The following is an 18,159-nucleotide window of genomic DNA, read 5'->3' on the forward strand; positions in this document are numbered from 1 at the left end:
CTGCCTCTGCCTCTCGAGTGCAGAGATTAAAAGCATACGCCACCACCGTCCGGCCTAACATTTAATTTATGTAACTTATTTCTCCAAAACAGCTTGATAGCACTTTCAAAGCATTGGAAGTAAACCTTGTATTATAATTTAGTTTTATGGGTACAATAACTCATATTAGAGTAGAAATATATAAATGTATATCTATATAATGTGTGTGAAGAATAATCTTACATTTGAATTTTATACCACTGTATCTAGAACTTATTTTGCATCTATATACAAAATTCTATATCAGTGAATTAAAAATATCTTGTGAGTGACAATTGAGGCATTAAGTTGAGTAGATTCACTAATCCACTTTTTGTTCTACCTTCCCTGTACATTTCTATATTCCCACTTCTTTCTTTTCAACCACTTTCTCCAAACAGGATGTCAATGTCCAGTATGCTGCGAGGAATGCATCCTGTCAGGGCTGATCCAATGTCAGTGTCTGGGTCTTTTGTTCTGAAAGCATATAATTTCTCACAAGCTTTATACAGTCCTAAAATTATAAGTGTATAAAAGGTGTGTGTGATGCATGGAACAATTAAGGCTGGATTTCTGCTCTTTGTATGAGCAGGAAAAGAAGACATCTGTAAATCTTCATTCATGCCATATGAAGAATGCCGTCTAAGAGTAATTCATAGGGGTTCTGTAGTCAACAGGAATCATTGTCTATGCCTAGACACTCACATTTCAGACAGTCTCAGAGCTAGTCCCATATGGTGGGATTAGCAATATAAGTTACTTACTTGTTCTGCAGTTTAACTTCTTCCCATCCTGATTGTAGCCCCCTCCCTCATTCCCTCCCGATACCCCCTCCCTCCCTCATCACCTCTCCCTCTCTCCCTTAGTACTCAGACAGAGGAGCCCTCTTCCCCTTAATATCTGACCTCAGCCTATCAAGTCTCATCTGTATTATCTGTAACTTCTTCCTCTGTAGTCTGTCATGGCCATCTTGCCAGGTGGAAGTGATCTAAGTTTGGTCGCCAGAGTACGTGCCACCCTCTGGTGGATTGATTTCACTAGACAAATTTGCAAACCTCAACATTTATTTCTATGCACAGGTAATCCTCCAGTGCTGAAAGTAGGATGTTCTTGCTTCTTCTGGAAACAAATCTGTCATGTTTCCAGCAAACGAAGCTCATTCAAGGTTGTTAACCAGAAGCTGCTCACAAAGGCACAAATGCTCTAGTATATATCAAAATTCTAGAGTTGCTGAAAAAAAGAAAAGAGCATGTAAGACTCAGGGCCCAGGATTTTTAACAGGAGTTGTTCATTAAGGCACTTGCTCTTTAGCACATATCAAATTCTAGACTCCAAGAAGAAGGAAATTGGGGGTATAAAAACCCATATTGTTTATGGAGGATACAGGTTCAGCTTAGGAAGCCACTCTAGTGACTTAGAGAATGGTGGGAATGCTTCCCAAGGCCAGCTTTCTAGATGAAAGCAGGGGCATAGCAGGTAAGCAGGCCTTCCTAAGGAGAGCCATCTCAGGCCATGAAGTCAGCTCTTCTTTATAATTTTCTTTTATAACTTCCAAGGTGTGTATCCTACTTAGCAAATGCTTCTCAGAAAAGAGCTACAAAGGGATTGTCTCCTGTTCTTCTAAGAATTTAATTTCTTTGGGTTTGGAATATGTTCGTACAGAGCCCATGTTGTTGAAATACCATTTCTTGAGCAGCCCACTGATCCGTGGGTGGTCGGTGGTATAATACAGTGCTTCTCTTCTCACATCAGTCATCCTAGCTGTGTACCAGTTATTATTTTGTAACCCAGCATCATGTGTATACTGGGCAAGTGCTCTACCACTGAGCCACAGCAACAGCACAGTACTGTTTTAACTGTTGAAGGCGTGGGCTCTTTTGCCCCTAGGGGAGAAGACAAGGTCTCATGTAGCTCAGATTAGCCTCGAATGTGCTGTGTAACTGCAGCTGTCCAGGAAGTCCTGGTGTTAGCTTTACCTCCTGAGTGCGAGGACCAGAGGTATGTGCTTGACATCCAGCTCTTACCTGCTCACGATTGATAAGCTGTATCACTCTCTGGGAGGGCCAGTCTCCCAGATTGTTTTTTATAAAAGTAATTTTGTTTTCCTGGTTCAATTGTTATCTGGGAGGCTAACTGCCTCTGTCTGCTAACCTATGCCTAGTCCTGGAAGCTCCTGGCCGCCATACAATCTAATGTACGCCTAGAATGTTTTCAGCCTCTGAGACTTACTCCTTAATGAGCTCACCCTTTCTTGTTCTTTTAGAGCTCTCGGTTGGCTGGTTCAACTCAGCTTTTCTGGCGCAAACTCTTCTCCTCGTTTTCTGCCTTTTTCTGTCTTCACCTGAGTGTGTTCTCTCTCTCTCTCTCTCTCTCTCTCTCTCTCTCTCTCTCTCTCTCTCTCTCTCTCTCTCTCTCTCTCTCTCTCTCCCCTCCTTCCCCTGTCTCTCTGTCTCCATCTCCGTCTCTCTCTGTTTCTGTGTCTCTGTCTGTCTGTCTGTCTGTCTGTCTGTCTCTCTCTCTCTCTCTCTCTCTCTCTCCTCTCTCCCTTTCTCTCTGCTCTCTGTCTCCTCCTCCTCTCCCTCTCTCTCTCCTCTTCTCTCTGCTTCTCCTGTCTCTCTCTGTCTTCTGTCCTCTCTCTCTCTCTCCTCTCTCTCTCTCTCTCTCTCTCTCTGCCTCCCTCTCCTTCCATCCCTCCTTCCCTTCATGAGAGTTGGGTGTATCCTATCCTGTAAAATCTTCTCTGATTTGTCACCTTTTCTGCCATTCAAGTAGACATCACTTTCAAACATGGGTGCTTCCTTCTACAAACTAACTTTACCTATGTTTGAGATTAAAGGCATGTACCACCACACCTGGACCTAAGCTTTTCTTTACTTGATATTTGCTGTGTATCAGGCTGGCCTTCAACTCAGATCTGTTTGCCTGTCTTATGGATTAAAGGCATGTTTGTATTCCAGCTGGATCACATAGACCTAGAAGATCTTTGGATATGATCTCTTGCCAGAACAGACATGTTCTGAATTAATATTACTCTACAACTTCCCCCTTTTTGTTTAAACTAAAACTTGTACATAGTTTAAATTTTACAATATAAACAATTATCAATCCTACAACCTTAACAGTCTGAATGTCCTTATGAAGATCCACTCAGCCATTGATGTGATGATCCTCCATAATTGTAGTCCTGATATCTGTCCTTCAGCAGCAGGCCATTTCAACATCAAGGGTTTCCAGTCTGATGAACTATCTGTCACTCTTCAGCTGGTTTGTTAAGCTGTCTCCATGTAGGGGGATCTGCTTTCTGCATCATCTACATTGCTCACTTTGCATTGTGTTTGTATTCTAGCCAGATCACACAGACCTGGAAGATTCTTGGATGTGATCTCTTGCCAGAACAGCCATGTTCTGAATTAACATTTCTCTATAGTTCCTCTTCTTTTTTTATCCCTCTCCCCTATCATTTTGCTTAGACATTCAATGCCTGTTTTTGGTGGCAGGGCCTGCAGACTTAGAGCTGACCTCCACTGACTGTCTTCAAGGGCTCCCTAAGGGGCACCATTACCTGAATTATGTAAACCATCAGTTGCATATAGTAGAGTGGTGCATGAGAGCTCATGGCAGTGTTCATAAAAGGCTTTCCTCCAAGAAGAGGCAAGTGCTAGAAGATGAGCAGGGCCACTGAGCAGGTTAGGCCTAACTTAGGGAGTGGTGTGTAATGTGAAGAAGGCAGGGACTTGTTGCCGAGGACCTTGGAATATGTAGAAGCATGCTAGCAATGGATGGTACTATGGTAAAAGGCAAGCCAAAGCTTATACAACCTGTCACATCATTTTTCTTTAAAACTTATTTGTGTGTTGGGGGGGGGATGGAAACTAGTTTTCATAGTATTGGGAAGTGCTATGTACATGCTACTGGAGGAGAAAAAAAATCATCAACCTTCCCCAGCTATGAGCCCTGAGTCATAGTAATGACTAGCCTGGCAAGACTTGTTCATTGGAACAATAGTGGCACAAATGTTATAGGATTAACCAACCATTTTGTGATTGAATACAAATACAAAGTCTGTTCCATGAGGTAGAATCTACACCCAGTACTGCTATTGGGTCAGAAACATGTGACTTAGATAGGTTATCAGTTCAGAAGAATATCAGAAATTAAAATTAGAAAAAAAATGGTCCTGTAAATTCCTATTAAAATAGAGCAGAGCTTTCAGGCATTGAGGCACATACCTATCAGATAAGGACTGGAGAAGCTGAAGCAGAAGTGCCAAGAACTGAGGCCATCCTGTTTACATGGAAAGTTTCAGGCAAGCCAGGCTTCCAAAGTGACACCATGTTTGTCTCTAAAAAGGAATAACAAAATGAAATGAAAAACAGAAATAAAAATGTCAGAAAAGAACCAGTTAGTAAATGATTTCCTAGACTCTTGAGGTTATATTCTCAGAGTAAGAAGTCTTACTTTATCAAAAGCGATGCTCTTCCTCGGGCTCCATGAGTGAGTGGCTGTGCAATGGTCCTATTGTTTGAAGCTACTTCCAAGTGTACAAATCTCCTCAGTTGATTCCTAGCGTAGCGGTTTTCCTTTGTTTTTCTGGTGCATATTAGGCAATAGGTTTTCCCTCTGCACAATACCAAGGCCTCCAAATACTACAGACAGGATTTTCAAGAAACTGTCTTCTGTTTGAGATGACTTTGAGTCTTCATCAGTTAAACTCTCAAACATCCAGTCCTGAGGTGACACTACAGGTCTCTGTGAGGAAGGGGTTTCTTGTGACGGAAGAATGCCACTCAGTCAGGAAACCTTTACACATATCAATAAAATTTTAAATACCCAGTTTAAAATTAAGACATATGTAGTAAGATACCATAATGGAACCTATTACTTTACATGCTAACTTAAAATGATTTTTAAAAATTATCTATATACTTTAAGCAAATCTTTATATAGGTGCCATTTTAAAATAGTGTCTAAGCAAAAGCTAAGTCTGTTGTTATTTTGGAGTTTTTCTCCCCAAGACACAACAATGCTAAATGTAGCTAACTGAAAATGGCAAGTTAGATTCTATATGTCCAAGCTGGTTTTTCCTCTGGTGCAAAATCAGAGATTGTTCATCTCCACTTTGCCCTTTAGCATTTTTCAAATGTTACATTTTGCTATTCGGAATGTGGGGAAATGTGCACATGTTCTTTTGCTTCATCGCCACAGCTTGACTAGGAAGTTTTGGAGCTGATGGAATGCCCAACTGTCAATCCAGAGGAAAACTTGGGCACCTGCTAAATTCTAGGCTGGGCCTGGCTTTCCCAAATTCTTTTCCCAGTCTTGACATTGTTCTCTTACATAAAATGTTATTGCGACAAACTGGCTGAAGCATACATTGAGTACCCATTTATGTTCTCTGTAAAGCTTTAATTCCATGATTATATTGCCTAAATATCCTGCCTACAGATTCCTAAGCATTCTGCTCTAGGCTGCCTGCCGTTCTAGGACCAGGGAAGGAGGGCAGTTAACCCCTAGAGACCCTGAGATTCCAATTCACTAGAGGGGAGCTTGGACATGGGTGTTTTAAAATGGAAAGTGCCAGAGCTACCCCAGTTCTGAGGCTGAACTCTGTATGGAGAAGGACCATATCCCAAAGGAAACTACAAAGAGCCCACTGGCCAGCAGCTCATCCCCAGTTCCTGCTTCTGACTTTGCTAGGTTATAGCTGAATCCTCTCTTAGTTTTCCATAGTCAAAGAAATACTGCAAAGGGCCTGCAAACCCTGGAGATGCTGTGGCTGGACACTTGTTCACTAGGCATCTGTCCTTAAGCAGTAAAGAGAGTAGATGCCATCCTCACCTGGGTACGTGGCAAGTCTGAGTGCATGCCATTCTCACCTACTAGTAGGTGAGCTTGCTGTTGCATTCTCTCAGTGAGATTTCACTTCTAAGATGGTCTCAGTGAGATTTCACTTCTAAGATGGAGAGTCAAAAACAGGCCCACCCAAGGCTGTGCTTTGGAATGCTAGTTCACTCATGAAATCATATGACCTCAAAGCTCTAAAGTGGATTGTCTAGAAGAGAAAACAAAATGCCAGCTGAAAACCTCAAGTCAGATAACCATTAGCTTCAGGTTAAAACTTTTTCGGACAGGAACTTGGATTAGGTTGTTAATAAGTTACCACTTATGGGGAAGTTTATACTCTTTGGAGATGTGTAGGTGTATGGATTTTGTTAACGTTGATCTCGTGTTTAATATGTGTTTTGTTTTTTGTAGTTATCCACCTTCATGGTACGCAACAGTGAGCTTACACTGTAAAATTCTTGCTTCTTTCTCTCATCAAATTTTTAAGGAGAAAACGCATCTTGAAAAAGTCCCAGTATGTTCTGCTTTGAAAACTAAAGATAGGGAGACAGGTGCCTATTTAACGAGTGTCTAGCCACAGCATCTCCCGGGTTTGCCAGAGCCTCAGGGCTTCACTTGCCATTCAGTCAAAAAAAAATCTGTGTTCTGGACCAATTCCCATTTTAGTTACTATATGTAGAGGACATATGTGTAGTGGCCATTAGAAGGACTTCAACTTTTGTCATTAGCCAGATGAGAAGCCATGGGATGATTTTGGCAGGGAAATGACTTGATCTAACTTAATGTTGTAGCATCATTTCTCTGACCTTAGAGATGTAGGATTGACATTGGAAATAATCTAGAGTTGCTAGGATAAGCCAAGTGAGAGACCAGAGGGGTAGAAAGGTAGTAACAAGAATGGGAGTACAGTACTAGGCTCAGCCACATAGGAGGATGGGGTTCTCATTGGCTAACCTGAGGAGAAGGGAAGGAAACTGGAACTGCTGTGGTGTTAGCCTCAGTCATACCACGCCCGCCTCATGCTTTGATGTCCCTGTGGGGATTGTGGAGTTGACACTTAGCCACTTCCAGAGCGAGGAGCTAGGATGGACACTAGGTGGGGGGTGGTGTCTATAGTACCTTGAGACATCAGAGTCTTGTCATCGCAGAGGCTGGGACATTGATTTAGAATCCACAGCGGACAGCTAATTAAAACTTTTCTAATGTTCTGTCTCTCTTTAAATAGATAAACATGTCATGCCACTCTCTTGAGGCAGGTACACTGTTTAATAATCATTCCTGAATTTCTCTTTTTTTTTAGTGGCCTTTAACTGATCAATTGATAATATTTAAAGTTCATAGGTACTTGTAGTCTAAAAATCTGATTTTGTGTGTGTGTGTGTGTGTGTGTGTGTGTGTGTGTGTGTGTGTGTAACATCATTAAAAAACAAAGGTGACATTTGTAGCCATAGAAAATTGAGGTTTTAAAAGTAACTGTTCCTCAGTCATAGGGGAGGGGAATAATGGGAAAATGGGGGGGGGAGGAATGGGAGGATACAAGAGATGGGATAAACATTGAGATGTAACAAGAATAAATTAATAAAAAAAAAAAAGTAACTGTTCCTGATGATGGAAGTTAATGTAAGGCTGGTCTGAATTTTCCAGTTGTTTTGGTTGTTGTTATGTCTCAATTTGGGTTGCCGTATCATAGGTGGCAAATCTGTGAAATTTATTTTGTGAAAAATAAAAAGTATAAACTGTCAATAGACTATTGCTCCACACGGAACTTTAAACTCTTACTTCTGGCCTTTTCTAGCCATTATTTGCATTTGAAAATGAAGAGAAGTTTAATGTCGATGGATGGACTATTTATAACCCAGTTGAAGAATACAGAAGGCAGGTAAGTCAGTAAGTATTGGCTGGTGCGTATGGAATTGCAGACATCCATAGGGACAATATATTGTTGGTCCTCTTCTCAAAATACGTAACAGCCTTGCTTAGTATGTGTTCATGGCTATGGTACCATCCACATTTTTAATAATATAGCTCATTTTTTCCCTCTTGTAACAAGCTCATTCTATAGCCATATGCAAGCTGCATTGAAAGCTGAATGGCTAACTGCTTCCTTTCCTAGATGAAGAACATCCGTTTTATGGTGTTTATAAAATGAGTTAAATACTTAGGATTTAGAAATACCAAACATCTATACATTGTTGTGTGTGTGTGTGTGTGTGTGTGTGTGTGTGTGTGTGTGTGTGTGTGTGCATGTGTGCTTAAGTATTACTAGTCTTTTTATTTAAATTTTATATGTTCTAAATTACAGATTCAAGTGAGTTAGAATTTTTCTTATAAATGATATATAGTATCCACAAAAAGCTTTACTGTTCTCTCACATAAATGTTGCTTTTATGTTCATTTATTATTATAAGAGCATGAGGCTTGGGCCAGGAAAATGACTCAGTAGGTACAGTGCTTACAACCTGAAGACCTGAGTTTGGTTCCCCAGAACCATGTAAAAAGCCAAATGTGGCAGGCTTCATTTGTAATCCCATCACTGGGAAGAGATACAGGAAGATCCCAGGGGCTCTCTGGCCAGCCAGTCTAGCCAATCACTGAGCTCCAAGTTCAGCAAGACCCCTCTTTCAAAAGATGAGATAGAAAACAATATAGGATGAGAGCTGACATCAATGTTTGTCTTCCATATGTACATATACAAGTGTAAATGCTTGCATATACATGTGCATATGAATGTGCATGCACATGCACACACACACAGCACAAACACACACACACACACACACACACACACACATGCCGTACACATCATATACACCCTATATAGCAAGGGAAAGTGTCTTATACAATTTTTACAAAAATGTCACTAGCCAGCATATTATGTAACAAAAGCCACAGTTTGACCCCCTAGTATAACCTATTCTGTGGTACAGCTAAGAGTTTTGCAATATAAAATTTCATATTTCTTCTACAAGACTCCTAAAATAATTTGGAAATGTTATGAAATGAGCATTTGAGAATCAAATTCAGGCCAGTTGCTTCGTGCAAAAAGCGAGTGACGATAAATTACATTTCCAGAGCCCTGAGCTTACGAAAAACTTCCGAGCCACCATTTCCACCACTATGACCCTGGTTGTCTTCAGTTTTCAGTTTTGGTCAGTGGTTTGCACATTCATAAGCAGATTTTATACCCTGGGGTTAGATGAAGGGAGGTCTTGCTGAAGAGCACAGTTAGGAGGGATCCTGTGAATCAGCTTTAGGCTCCTGAGTTTTCAAAGAATGCATACCACTCATTTAAAGGCCTGTGTTCTAGACTGACTACTGAAATGGAGGAAAGACCATTAGAACATGGCTCATGCTTTAGAATCACCTCCGGCATTATGTGTGAAAGCATTTTATATTAGTTTATCTTTCCTTGATTCTGACAAAAGTAAGGCTTTCCTTTAGTTTGAGCTTCTAAGCTTGAAACAAAAACATCTCCTGGTTTTTTGTTTGTTTGTTTGTTTTGTTTTGTTTTTTAAGAATTGCATGCATAGATGAACTTTTGAAGGTATTTTGTTCTAGACTGCCATTATATTCAATCTTTTTTTCTTGTAACTCTCTGATGGGACTTAAAACTCTCTAATTGGACTCAGCATCAGACTCAACATCTGTTTGGTCGTGGTACATAGGGCCAGACCTAAGGAAAAGGTACATTGTCTGTCCCCAAAGAAAACACCCACCAAGCTCACGTTCATGTGTGTATTTGTGCATCTGTGAGTATGGGGAGAGAATATTCCACCACCTCTGGCTATTTACTGAAGATATAATTTTGTGGGTGAATAATAGGATGGGGGATGGCTTCTGTTTCTCCCTAGCATACTAGCAGCCTGCTTTTAAAAACTAATGATGTCACTCCTCACACAACTGACAGGATGACCCTGGGTCCTCAGCCTCTTGAGTTCAACAACTTGTCGGAGGTGGCGAAATGAGCCTCCCCAGAGGGGTTTCCTTCCCCGCCCCCTGGTGCTTTTTCTCATGGGCCTAGCCTCTTTCCACTTGGGAGCAGACTGCATCGTTCTCTCTGCTCGGAGCAGGGAGAGGAAGTGCTAGCTCTCTTGCTACCCTCAAGTAGACACAGGTTAACACTGCCCATGGCACTTTTCTTTGCAATGGAGGGGGAGGGTGCATGGATAGGAGGTGAACTTGGCCTTAATATGTATTGCACAGAAAATATATCTACATAAAATAAAGGAAAATGTCAAATTCCAGAGAACCTATAGTTATGAGAAACAGTTTAATTGTGGAAACCACCAGTGTTTTGTCTTTGTGTTCATGTTGTCTGGATAATTGATTTGACATCCTTTTGTAAATAGGTAGGCTGCCAGTCACTCCGTGGTCAAAGTGGTTTGTCCACATAATGTTAGAAGGAACAAAGAGCCCAGATACTGCAGAGGCGAAGTCATCTCATGCTAACTTAAAATTCCTTTTGTCCTTCAGGGCCTGCCCAATCACCAGTGGAGGATAACTTTTATTAATAAGTGCTATGAACTTTGTGACACATATCCTGCCCTTTTGGTGGTTCCCTATCGGGCCTCAGATGATGACCTCAGGAGAGTTGCAACTTTTAGATCCCGAAATCGGATTCCTGTGAGTACCATGTCACATGTCCCTCAGAGAATGCCTTTTCTTTCATAAGAACAGTAGTCATGTAATCTAGAGGAACACTCCTTTTCTGGAGTCCCATTCTGATGAGCAATTACCAAGGACCTACTGCAAGTGCAGCACCAGGTGAAATGGGAGAAAGAGTGCCTGCCCTCCAGGAGCTTCAAATTCAGGGTTCAGAAGAAAGGCAGGGAAAGAGCTCTCAATAAAAAGAACCAGTGAGAGTGTCACACCTCCATGTACTGATGGAAGGAAGAAAGGACAGGCTCTTGGCTGCTGTCAGCATTATGGCTCAATACCTGACACAAGGCAGGCTCTTGCTAAATATTGGTTAACCAGTATTGCAAAGAAAAGTCTGGAATGTTAGAATATGTGCTTGTGCAGGCTTTTCTGCCGATGCTAGGATGTACTTGCTTATCCTCATCCTGTTTGCAAGCTGCCTCGGTCCCTCAATGAACTGGATTCAAGTACAGATTATTCCAGACATTAATGCTACCATGTCACTGAACCTAGGTCACAAAGTTCTTTTTCAGTCCTTAAATATTTATGGACATGTCATACTTTCTATTTGGTACATAAATTTTATTGACTAAAACCTTAGAGATTGTGTTTTTCTTCCTCTGTTAATTTTCAAGAGCTGTCATAATAAGTACATTAGGTTTTATTTCAAATTAATATACTAAAAATGGTTGAAGAAATTAAGATTTAATGTCACTTTGCCTTTGACTTCTAAAAGTAGACATTCTTGTCCTTAAAAGGATTTTTTTGTTGTTGTTGTTTCTTATTTTTTGGAGGAAACGTCATATATTGTCAGCCTATGGGGAGTTCTAAGCCTTAAGATCTCTTGCTTCTCTAATTAGTGTCTGTTCATATCTTCCTGATAAAACTGTACTGGAAAGTGTGTTCTTTAGCTTACTTTGCTAGAATGTGAATCTAGAGTTAGAAATTCAGTCTTATGCTCCGGTCAGACATGTTTTTTCTGTGCTAGTGTGGTATGCATGTGTTTGCTCCACTATCTATTCAGCCTTCATTGAATATTTGTTGTGCTGAAGACGTGTGTGTGTGTGTGTGTGTGTGTGTGTGTGTGTGTGTGTGTGTGTGTGTGTGTGTATCTCATATGGGACAGGAGAGGAAATGGCACAGTTGTGCCTAAGCAAAAGAATTTAACATGCTATTGTATTCTCTTACTTTGTCAGGTCATCAACTTGTTTTTTCATAAAAAAAATTTAAGGCTGAGCTGTCTTATTTATTTTTATAATGATCTATTAGGCATTATGAGCCAGGCATATGCTGTTTCCAACATGCCTTCTGATTATGTGACTCCTGACAATAGGTCTCAGAACATTTATCCAAAAAATGGATAAGCTAGGTGTGTGATCATAAGTATTACATGGTTCTCTTTAAAAAATGTAAAGACAAATAATTGGTACGAAATATCTCATTTAAACATAAATCAGGTACACATTGTAATAAAATACCACTGGTTATGTTTCTGTTAATGGATGCATATCCCTTTTCTCAAACAGCTTGTCTCCATTTTATAGAAGCTGTTAGTGGATAAGGTGTATGTACTCGTTTGGGACATTTAGAAAGCACCCTGCCACCCAGTGAGAAGTAGCAGCGCCATGTTGCATATATCCTCCAGATTTTGTCTGTGCACTGAGCTATCCTTTAATGTGCATCCAAGCTCATCTTCTTCCCTAGCAATCTATCATAACCATACCTTTGTGTGACCAACCGTACACTATTGTCTCAATATGCAATGATCTAATCTGTTCTCTAATGTAAAAATTCTAAGGCCTTTTTTACTTTTTGCTTTTTTAAACAATGCTATGGGCATGGAAATTGTTCAGTGAATAAAGACTCTTGCTCCTAACCCTGACAGCCTGAATTTCATCCCTGGTACCAATATGGTAGGAGAGAAATGATTCCCATAACTTATTTTCCCTGTGAGGGAACCAGGCATGCCTGTAATACACAGACATACATGCAAGAAAAACATATATACACAAAAATTTTAAAAAGGGAGACACCTTCCCCTCACCCCTCCAAAAAAGTAGAATTTAAGAGGTAATACAGCTTTGTAAAGAGTGGCATTTCCTAACAAGGCAGTGCAGAGAGAAGGCAGTGTTTTGCTTTTCACCTGATTTAAACTTTAAAGTCTTATGCATGTGTAGCATTTTGCTTCTTTAGAGGTGAGCTCATGATTTTCATCATTCTTGAAACAAGGGTCATAAGAAGTAGGTGAGCAGATCTGATGCCCACACTTGTGGGTTAGAATGTGGAGGTTTATGGTAAGCCAGGTGGCTTTCCCGGGGCTTCCCAACACCTGAGCCTCCTTGGCATGAGCTGCTATGTCGAACTGGTCTCTAACATGGAGCAAGGACTTAGATATTTGTTCTGGGAACAAACACACATTCTTGTTATAATGTGACCATTTCTCAAAATGGTGACTATCACTGCATCATAATGAAACTGTCTTGTTAGAAATATCCATGTTTGTCACTAGCCATCATAGAGGAATAACTTGAAAGTCATCAGAATGTTTGATTTTATAAGTGAGCCCAAATGCTTATGTTCTTTCATCCTTGTGTTTTTGCTTCATCATTTTTGGAACTAATTTTGCTGGCTATGGAGCCTGCCTCAAGAAACTAATGTGAGCTCACATTTATTGCACACTTATGGACATTCTTCATTTTGTCCTCCCAGCCGTCACCTGTGGCCATTATCATTCTCTTCCATCTGACTAGGGAGGGCCATGAGTTCAGTGCCTGAAGGTAGTGCCACAGGAGATCTGGTCGCTCTCTGAATATCCTTCATATTCATAAGCATTCATAGTTGACTTTTCAGTGCCACTCTGTACTTATGCATATTTATAGGGCTTAGTGTGCTGTATCAGTGCTATATAACACGCACTGATCAGATCAAGCTAGCTGACATATTCCTCACCTCACATGGTTATCATTGCTTTGTGTTGGGAACACTCGAGATTCTGTTGGCCATTTTGGGGTATCAATTAAGTACTACTGTCCACTATAGTTATCCATCTGTGCTAAGGAAACTGAGAATTAGGCCTTCCCCCACATTTTCAGCAGCACCTGCAGTATACAGCTCAATGATTTTTTAGTTTGTTATGTTGTCAGCTACCATTTGAGTGCACAGTTTTTCATATGCTTTGAGTAACCTGAAGAGCTCAACATCAGGGCGCCAGGTTTGCCAATCAAGTAAGGACTGACTCTGAGGGCAGGCCACATATGCCTTGTTAGGCATTAAGGATCCAGACGTTGCAGTGGAGAATGGTAGCTCTCTTGGCCACCAAAATCCTCCTTTGCTTCCTTTGCATCTTCTCCCTATTATGTTAGATTTTAGAATTGGGACCGGTAGGGAAAGATGTATGGGCAGCACAGTGATTGCTTTGCCCTCCACTTATTGTTCAGGTTGTTTTCATATGATAACGTGTCCAGCACAAGCTGCCAAATTCCGATTACAGCAGGCACTTTATACATCCTTTCAATAATTCAGCTTTGTTGTAGTAAGAATTAATTTATAGTGTTAATTTTCAAAGAAAGTCTGGTAAAACTGACTGTTCTGATATTTCTGAGCAATTGTAAGTATTAAGTTTGTGTTCTGATGCCACACACAGTGAAAATTACAAATGAACAAGTATCCTGTTTCAGCACAGATTTGCTTCATCATGATTGTCAGTTTTAATGATTTCTGAAGACATGCTAGATTAAACTTTCTGAACTAACCATAGGTACTGTCGTGGATTCATCCAGAAAACAAGATGGTCATCATGCGCTGCAGTCAGCCTCTTGTCGGCATGAGTGGTAAAAGGAACAAGGATGACGAGAAATATCTGGATGTAATCAGGGAAACCAACAGACAAATTTCGAAGCTCACAATTTATGATGCACGACCCAGTGTCAATGCGGTGGCCAACAAGGTGAGTGTGGTCAATGGAAACCTAGTTTACACCTGGCCCGTGCTGTTTGTCATGAATGGTTTTTCTATAGTATATCAATCAATATGTGAATTGATTTTGAATTTTCATGTAATTGTTTTTTATGTCAGGCTCTCATTGAGCTGTAATCCTAGCACTAGAAAGGTGGAACCAGGGAGCTCAAGAGCATCCTCAGCTAGGCCAACTTGACTTACTTTAGACCCTGTCTCCAAGAAAATAGAAATGAATGAATGAATGAAGAATAACAAGATATATTATGACCATTAAAGCCTAGTATGGTCATATACACCTATAGCATGCATAATCCCAGCACCAAGGAAACAGAGGCAGGAGAATGCAATGTAGCTTAAACTCATTAATCTCAGTAAAGGCTGAGGCTAGAGGATTGTCATGAGTAAACAATGAGACCCTATCTAAAACAAGCAAACAAAAAACACAAAACAAGCCAAAAGAAGCCTTCATTCAAAGACATGTCTAGAACTGTAAGGAAAATGGGTTTTATCTAGAATCTTACACAAAAGGTAGTATTTAGAGCCCTTGTGCTCTGTGTAATCACTTTCATTGTGGGAATTGGTGGAGTGTCTTCAAAAAATTGTAGGAAGCTGCTATTATTAAAATCTGAAGTTTATAATTTTATCTGAAGATTTCCTCATGCATACCATTTGTACTCAAAAATGGTCATTTATATAAGATTAAAAAAAGGAGTAGGTCGGTGTATGAGTTTTCTTATCACAGACAGAGAAGTTGAGATTTTGAAAGCAGATCTCAATTGTCTTTTTGCCTTTTAAAGTAGAATATGTGAAATACACTTCAACTGTGTGAGAGTCATCGCTGCAAGACTTAGTGACTGTGTGGTGCTGCCCCCGAAGCTACTGTAAAAGGAAGTTGCTTTGCCATCTCCTAAATTACCTCAGACTGACAAGTATACCTTGCTTTGGGAGCGTTGGGGAAGAGTTAGTTGTCCTGGCTCATTTGTTTTGGTTTTGGCTGGTTGGTTGGTTGGTTTAGACAGCATGCCACTGTTTAGTCTATGCCAGCTTGGAGTTTGTGGCAATCCTACAACTTGACACTCTCATGTACTAAGATTATAGGCTTAAAGCTACCTTGCCTGGTTTCTGCTTTTGTAATTTTTGGTTCTCCTATGTTTACCTGTGTCATTTACAAATGCTCACAAGTATGCCTGCCCCAAGTTGCTTACTCCCAGATTCTATCTTTCAGATACATTCTCTTCAGCTATAGGCTTACATTTCATCATCTTCAATGCTTTGCTCATCCCAGGGTCATTTATGGAGCATCTTTAATTATTCAGAACCCATTATTAGAACCTGAAAGCAGAGCAAGTCCTCGCAGCCATTTCTGAAATGGGATGTGTGTGAAGTCTGTCTCCCTAGGGTGTGCCAGACTGTGTGTGTGTGTGTGTGTGTGTGTGTGTGTGTGTGTGTGTGTGTGTGTGTGTGTGTCTCAGCTCTTCACCATTTGTATGTGGCTCAGCTTTCCTACATGGTTAATTCTAGCCTTCCTGTCCTGGTCTCATGTATGCTTTGGACAAGCTGTTTGCTAACACAGTTGAGGTTTATACAGAAATAATTTTAAACTTCTATGTAAAACAGTCATGAAATTGAATTGGTAAGTCAATTAGGAATTATAAGTAAAGCATTTAGGAAATTAAATATAAATATCTTTTTTAGTTATCCTTAATTAACTCTAAAGCTCATTATAGCAACAGAATTCTTGAATGCCTTTTTAATGTTAGGGAAATAAGCCTCTGTTTCAAGTCCTCTTAGGAATGAAAAGAAGGAAAATACTAAGGAAAACAAAACAAAATGGCTCACCTAAGCCTTAAAGCACTCTGGGCCATTCTTTTAAAACCCCTCCTCCTGCTCTGTCTCTCCGCTAGTTGTCTATATCCATACCAACAGCCCCTTGGCCATTTACAGCATTCTAGGTAATTTGGGTTATTCATTTTATTGAAGAAAGGAAAAGCAAAGGGAAGAGTTCAAAAGTAGCCAGAGATGGCGAATTTGAACTTTGGGGAACTCAGTCTGTGCTTGACTAATTGCTTTTGCCCTTGCTGACTTGTGTTCTCTTTGCCCCTGATAGTTGTTCCTCCCTTGTGGCTATGTAGATGGAATTGACAGCATCACATCATTTTCATATAACAAAACCCAGGCTTGGTAAAATCTAGCACCACACTGCTTCTATTTGGGGCAGAGCACTGTGCTGAATTGAAGTAGGGCTGTGTTAATATCTGGTTTTGCCAGAAACTTTGGCAATGACTAAAACATGTATTTTTCCTTTTGCCTTTTTTTCACACATCATGCTCAGTTATTTATGAAAGGAGCTCCAATGTCAAGCGTCTCTGAAAACCCCCATAATTATGTAACAGCCACACACGCAGAGGAGCAAGCCCTCTGTCTATGGGAGGGTAATCATGTCATTGCATTATATATAGACTTACAGAGCTAGCTAAAAAGTAACCCAGCTCTTAACTTCCCAGGTCTGTGCCTGCAGCTTGCAGAGGAACTGCCAGGCAGATGCAGTAACTCTGGCCTTCTACAAAATGTCAACACCCAGGAAGAGGGGAAGGTGACACGTTTGTCTGCTCATTTATTAGCAAAAAACTCTTTTAAAATGGCAAATAGGGGCTTGAAAGATCATTTTGTGCTTAAGAGCACTTACTGCTCTTCCAGCAAAACTAGGTTTGGGTCCTAGTACCTACAACTGCCTGTAACTCCAGCTCCAGGAGATCTGACACCATGTACCCTCAGTTATACCCCCATGCACACATTAAAAACAAAACGACAATGAAAAGGGGGAAATAATGTGAGGCAGAGGCAGGTGGATCTCTGTGAGCTCAAGGCCAGCCTGGTCTACAAAGGGAGTCCAGGACAGCCAAGGCTGTTACACAGAGAAACCCTGTCTCACAAAAAACAAAACAAAAATCCCAGCACTTAGGAGGCAGAGGCAGGAGGATTGCCATGAGTTTGAGGCAAGCCTTTGCTACATAGTAAGTTGTAGGCAGGCCTGTGGTACAATATAAGATCTTGTCTTTAAAAAGCAACAACAAATGGATTATTTCCCATAAACTTATTGCTGATGCTCTGTGAATGAGGTTTGAAAGAAGTATTCATGCCTAAATATGTTTTCTCCTCTAGAGTGTTTGGAAACTGCGGCTTCTGTCCTGACACACAGAGTTTTAGGTTTGAAGATGAAATGATAGTTTTATTCTACTGCAAGAAGCCTCTATAAGTTATGCTGGGGTAATGGGGCATCCAGCCTGCTTTGCTGTCCCAATTGTGCTTACAACTTTATGTTCCTAACATTGATATACGGAAAAAGAGGAGGGATAGTGTGGGGATAGCACATTTGCCTTCCACAGTCCTCTTCAGTACCACACAGGTGTTTCCCTGTGTTCATCCCACAGGCAGTCTAAAGTTAGTACCTCTTCAAAATCTCAGAATGGTTTGACTGTTTCTAAAAGGGCCCAAATTTACTTATCCCTTGACATTTCAAAAACCTTTAAGCAAAGTACAACCATATTTCTAAACAAACACACAGTGTCTCATTTCATCAGTGTGGAAATGGATACTTGCCATATTGTTGTGGTGGTGAACTCAAGCAAGTGAACACTATTAAATACTATTAAGGACACTATGAAGTGAGTTTCATATCACAGAAACAATAGCAACAAAACT

At 40.5% G+C, this 18,159-nt stretch overlaps 1 protein-coding gene across 2 annotated transcripts in view; it reads left to right on the plus strand.

Moving 5' to 3' along the window:
• The window catches only part of Mtm1 (myotubularin 1), a 117,389-nt gene that overhangs the window by 64,842 nt on the left and 34,388 nt on the right, over nt 1-18,159 (plus strand). The window contains exons 3-6 of one of the 2 annotated variants that reach the window (XM_051142568.1): nt 7,658-7,741; nt 9,492-9,546; nt 10,336-10,485; nt 14,258-14,446. In XM_051142568.1, coding sequence (XP_050998525.1) covers nt 7,658-7,741; nt 9,492-9,546; nt 10,336-10,485; nt 14,258-14,446 — 478 coding nt within the window. The remainder of the gene's footprint in view (nt 1-7,657; nt 7,742-9,491; nt 9,547-10,335; nt 10,486-14,257; nt 14,447-18,159) is intronic. The other variant, XM_051142567.1, reaches the window with a different exon arrangement.

The sequence above is a fragment of the Acomys russatus genome, chromosome X, assembly GCF_903995435.1.
Source record: "Acomys russatus chromosome X, mAcoRus1.1, whole genome shotgun sequence".
NCBI classification, from domain to species: domain Eukaryota; kingdom Metazoa; phylum Chordata; class Mammalia; order Rodentia; family Muridae; genus Acomys; species Acomys russatus.